Here is a 6,131-nt window from a genome sequence, read left to right on the forward strand (position 1 = left end):
CCTCCTTCTTTAGCAAATCCTTCGGCATACATGGAACCTCCCTCTGGAATTCTCTTCCCATCTCCATTCACCAGTCCTCATCCATTCTCTCCTTTAAACAACACCTATCCCTTCATTTATTGAATAAACAAACCTCCACATCTTTGTAATCAAATAAATAGGCAGGTATTGATTAACATTATAAACAGTAGTAAAGCCAATGTAATTTCATTCTACTATCTGAAAATTTGTAAACGCTCGCCAGATAAAAATATCACAATATGAACCATGTAATTATTCTTAGAGGACATATGTCCCAGAATAAAGTTATTTTTTCATTTCAAATAAAAAGAAAACCTAACATGGGTCCCCTTATAAGTGAGTCACGGGGATCAACCCCTCTCACCCCTTCCACTATGTACACCTCCCTGACCATCTTCAACTGCTTTTTGCTCGATACTGGGTGAAATGCAGAAAACTGCATGAAAGTTTTGCAATTGTATTCATCTACCAAGAATATAAATATCGAAAGTATTCATAATTACAGAATACGAATACTAATGTATTCATATTCGCGAGTTAACAGTAATTGTTACTCGTTAACACTTCCGAGTGCCGAAAACAAATGTAATCAGTATGCACAAATACTCTTGACAAATAGTATTTTGGATACTCAATTGCGAAATTCCCAAACCATAAGGTCATTCGCCATTTCAAAAGGTCCTTACCGGCTATGAGGAGACACAAGATTTGTTTTCAAGCAGCTCTTATGTTGTAAGTTTTAACATTTAACAGGGAAGGCTTAATTCAGAGTTTCCATTCCAAAATAAAAAAGGAGATTTAGTATTCTGTGGTACAGGAAAAATGTTTAGATAACATTAGTTGGGGGTTATTTTAACCTTGAAATTTCGATGATATTCTTTAAAGTTTTTGATAACAACATGAAGTGACCAGGATATAATAAATACACTGCTTATCAATAACACATATGTTTGATCAGTGTTGAATTGGTTGATATATCCATTTAACAAACTATGTAGAGAATATTACCTTGAGAAACACTAGCAGACTGAGTAAAGAGGTGTGAATAGGCAAAATTATGATTTACTTTGAATATTCAACCAGTAAGATAGAAAATGGATCATGAGGAGTTATGTAAAAAGTAGGAATTTATGAAGTGTGTAAGTAGCCCTGAGAACCACACTCAGCTAAAAGCCTGAATTCTCCTGCATAATTTCGCACTCAATTTCGAAGGAGACGACCTTGCTAAATACCAGGTTTGAGTCTCAGTGAGGAGTGAATGGTTACAATTTTGGAGGTTTGGTAAAATTTTAAGTTACCTATAATGATTTATTGGCAGTAGTAAGTACTCATAAGTTGAGTTAAATAAAAATTTTATTTTCCTATTTCTGCTCTAATTTGTTAATTACTTTGGTGTAACAGGTCAATTTTATTGTTCAAGGCTTTATGTAATCATTTACTTCACATTATTACATAAATTTACTTAACTATTTATCTAATCAAGGGTAAAATTAGTTTGTATCCTACATAATCTAAAGTTACAGTGCCTCTCCCTTGAAGAAAATCTCATATCTGTTTCTCCATATCAATTAATGATGTAACACTCTATAGTAAAAAAAGGTGAAACAGTGGTAGTTAATGCCTGATTTCAACGGCTCAGCTGTTATAAAATATTATTAATGATTGATTTATTTGACTAAAAAAAAAAAAAAAATCACAAATTAATAATTCCATTACGTGTTTTCAGAATTCATTAAATTTATAATTTAACATTTCAGGTTCTAGGGACTAACGCTCAAAGTGCTTTAATATTTTATTTTTATTTTCAATAAAAAAATATTTATTAAAATAAAATATATACATTTGAAATTATTCAATGTATTTCAAGTATTTGGAAATTTTATATCTCAAGAGAAAATATGTCTATTAAAATGGATAGAGGAATATATCTTGACAATGGGTTTATGACGACATAACACTGTTGATCAAGGATTAGTCAATTGCTTCAGTCTACTGAGGGATCGGACGATGAGATTTAAAATTGAAAAAATCATGTAAAATTTTAACTATACCTGAGAAATAGGCAGTATGACAATCCTGTTTTTTGTTGTTTTTGAGTGTGTGTTTGTTTTTTCAATTTCATCATAAAAACTGCAATAATCAATTTTACTTTATAAGGAGCTAAATGTTAATTTGTATTTTTAAGTAGCAGAAAAGTCTACCATACCCCATAACAGTCCATGGATTTACATTTTTATACTGAGGAGCACCACAAAACATTCCTTATGGATGTCTAAAATCATATCCTTCAAAATCATTTGAATCCTTTCTCTTTAAATTCATAATAAACAACCTAAAGAATCTATACACATGCAATTCTTACCACTTTTCTTCAAACATGCATTTATCATTGACTGACCAATTATAAAGTTTTATTATTAATAATTAATGTCAATAAAAACTATTTAAAATCATCTAATCTCATTCATTGAGAGTGATATTCTAAAATAATGTTATTCAAGAAATGACTTTGTTCTCATAGATGTTACATGCAGTTCTAACTATTCAATTTTTTTTTTAAATCATAAATATTTATTCTAAAAAACAATATGACATGCCTTAAGATTAAATAATCTTATGTTTTATAACAATATTACTAACAATCTATCAACAAACAATTTAAAAAAAGCAAAAACAAACAAAAACAATAAAATGAATATAATTTTAAAAGAATAATTATTACCAAATTTCAAGAAAACTAGTAACAATAAAAAAAAACTATTAGCCAATATAATTTTAAATAGAATTAAAAGTCCTATTTAAAAGGTTATATTCCGTAATAAGTACCTAAAAATATTAGATAACTGTTAAACAGACATGTGAATATGTCAATATATTATCTAAAAACAATATCAAAGCTTTAATTTCATTTTGGAATGTAAAGATTTACTGGGTAAAAAATAAAATATTTATTTACATATTATTTGAGAATTGCAAATACATTTTACATTTAAAATATAAAGCGTAATTTATATCACAATGAAAATACCAGCGTTAAGACTGTTACTACCATAAATAATTTTCTCAGTATATGGTAATATTTCAATCATTATCACATTATGATTACTGCTATAAAGTTCTCACTCATTGTTACCACTCACTAGTGAATTTAAGAGTAAAGAGAGTCTCTATACATAAACCATCGTTTCAATCTTCACCAACAAAGCTACAGCTACATATCTGCACATCAGGCTGGAAATATATGTTGCTCAATAAATAAAAATCAGATAATAAATAAAAATAATAATAAAAAGTACTGTTATTACTAATTAAAACCTTATCTCAATTATGAATTAACATAGTGTAATGGTGATTCCAAGAAATACTTTATGACTTTAACATTTATTTCAAATGAAACACCTGCAATTGCAATAAATAACCAATTAGTGCCAATATAATTCATCAGCATGATTATTCGGTAAACAATATGGCCTCTAATATACCAAAAACGATTTGGATGTTGCTGCAATCAAACAGGAAATATACAGTGAAAAATTAGGTACTTAAAATATAACTTGACCAGTCCATTACATTATAATACTAGTAAACTATTCATTAGAATTCTATTCGTACAGGTTGTACTTGAATATCATGCACCATAAGATTTTCATAACAAAATAATAAATGAAAAACTTACATAAATTATATTTTTGTTTCTGAATGTTGTGTTGGCCCTGATTCCTTGGAATCTGCTTCATTCCTATAACTCTCATTATAATCTCTCTCTAAATTTCTTAGTCTGAATTCGATTTCACAAAGAAGTGCAGCTCTGTAATCATGCAAAAATTTAGAGACCAAAGCCATATAACCAAATACATATTTTATGTTCTAAAAATAAATTTAAACTAATATCATACTTCAATAAATTAAAAAAAAAAATCCCTTCTAATTAATGATTATATGTAATTGATATAATAAATAAAATTATTAATCCTTTGACACATTAAGACACAGCATCATAAACACAAAAATGGCTGAATTGGTTAGGCTCAAAATGATTTAAAGTAAATATAATCCCGATCAAAATTAGAAAACCACTTTATTATTAATATACACAATTTTGATCCATTTTTACCACCTTAACTTTCAAGCCAAAATCCTATTTAATAAAAAAACAAATTTTTTAATGTTTATTCATAATTTTATGATTTAAAAGCATTCAAGGATTGTTTACAATAAGTAATTATTGTCACTAATCATATTTGAAATGGAATTTGTAAAATTTTATACAATTCTCTTTTGGTTGATCCCCTAGTTATTCAGCTTCACTGTACTTGTGTGCAAATAAGTCATTTTTTTTTATAAGAGTTATTTTAACTCAACCTTAGATATTCGAACTTTGTTACTTTTCTACTTTTTATTTGTGGTGGAATACTAATTGTAACCAAGAGTAAATAATATAATATAATTTACAATAGTAAATTATATCAACCGTGAGCTGCCAATACCACTTATCTGACAATTTAGCCAAGTTTATATCTTTTATAAATGTCATATCTACACTAAATGAGATTAAAATTATTTAAAAAATAAAATAAAAATGTAATGTCAGATCACTAAGATACCTGTAAGCTTCATATCGCATTACTATTTCTTCAAGTTGATGTTTATACAATCGTGTAAGCATTGCATTAAAACAGTCTAGTTCAGGTAGGCGAAAAAGTTCCCATCGCAATTTATAATCTAATTCTTGAGAAGCACGTGAATAAACTGCTAGCCAATGAGGGATTTCTGAAAAATAATTCATTTCAAATAGAACTGTTACATTTGAAATGAATAAGGCAACAATTGACTTATAAAAGGTTTGTTGACTTTGTTTATTCCTAGTAATGTACACAATTATAAAAAACATAAATTTTTTTTTGTTCTATTTATCTTTTCTTCATTTATTATCTCTTAACATAGGTAAAAATGTGACCATTTACTGCAATAACCTATTAGTCAGGTAACTGATTTATTGCATTGAAAAGCATACTCATGCAAATGATTTCATCTCCTTGATTTCAAATGATTTCATCCTTTCACATTTGTAACATAATAAAGTTACTTTCAGGAATTTCATTATGGAGGGGCAGGACGGTAGGATGTCATCTCCTTCAATAATTTGAAAAGAAGAAAAGTTGGGAAATTTGAGGACTTATTTCAAACAGCAATTTTAAACAAAAATTTGGTAAAACCATCAATGAAATAGTTGTTTCACTCAAAATTGTTTAAAAGCTATTTAGAGTTCATTTTCCAAAAATGTTTAAAAAAAAGGGGCTAATTTCAAGGAAAAATAAAGTTTCGCCCTATTGAGTTCAAATTATTCACAAAGTACTGGAAAATATTGGTTTTAGAAGAATTCTTTTCCAGAACATAGCATTTGTGTCATCAGCCATAGAGAAGGATATTATTTTCTGTTGAAGATAAATATGTAAATATGTATATATATTTCTTAGTTTTAAGTACTATGTATTTGTAATTGTTTAAAATAAATAAAATCTTAGGAGGTAAGAAAAAAAAAAAAAAAAAAAATTATTTTCTGTGATCAACATCACACTGTTGTGATCCAAAAATAATTTTTGAAAAGAATTATTTGGTTAGTTTTCAAGTATTTTAGAAAGTATTTAGAATAGAAACATGCCGGTTTTTGTTTAAAAAAAATAGCCACAGAATAAAGTAAATAATGTTTTTAAATTAAAATTTAGTCAATGTGTATAATATATAATAGTGATATGTTGTTTACATAAATAAAAAAAATTTGTCTGATGCATTAATTTATTATATAAAATTTAATTAATCAAATGATATAAATAATATTTAAAACAATAACAAGTAAGAAATACTTAACCTTGAGAGCATCTCAACTAAAATAAATATATATGGTACAATAATACAATTGACTATATAATATAATATCTTGTTATTTTAATGCTTTTGACTGATATAATTTTGAAACTACTAACAATTTAAACCATAGGAAAAACCATACACATATGTATGTAATAAATTAATTAAATGAATAAAGTGAATAATCGAGCTCTGTTTATTGTTCATCACTTCTACATTTACCAATATAATATTGATATCAT

At 27.0% G+C, this 6,131-nt stretch overlaps 1 protein-coding gene across 1 annotated transcript in view; it reads right to left on the reverse strand.

Moving 5' to 3' along the window:
• Positions 1 to 2,954: 2,954 nt before the first annotated feature.
• Positions 2,955 to 6,131, reverse strand: part of LOC106679655 (protein salvador homolog 1) — a 22,803-nt gene continuing 19,626 nt past the window's right edge. The window contains exons 9-11 of the mRNA XM_014418929.2: positions 4,626 to 4,791; positions 3,698 to 3,829; positions 2,955 to 3,252 (exon numbers count right to left, since the gene is read on the reverse strand). Of these exons, the coding sequence (XP_014274415.1) occupies positions 3,703 to 3,829; positions 4,626 to 4,791 (293 nt within the window). The 3' untranslated portion in view covers positions 2,955 to 3,252; positions 3,698 to 3,702. The remainder of the gene's footprint in view (positions 3,253 to 3,697; positions 3,830 to 4,625; positions 4,792 to 6,131) is intronic.

Source organism: Halyomorpha halys, unplaced genomic scaffold, assembly GCF_000696795.3.
Source record: "Halyomorpha halys isolate HHAL.00 unplaced genomic scaffold, Hhal_1.1 Scaffold213.1, whole genome shotgun sequence".
NCBI classification, from domain to species: Eukaryota; Metazoa; Arthropoda; class Insecta; order Hemiptera; family Pentatomidae; genus Halyomorpha; species Halyomorpha halys.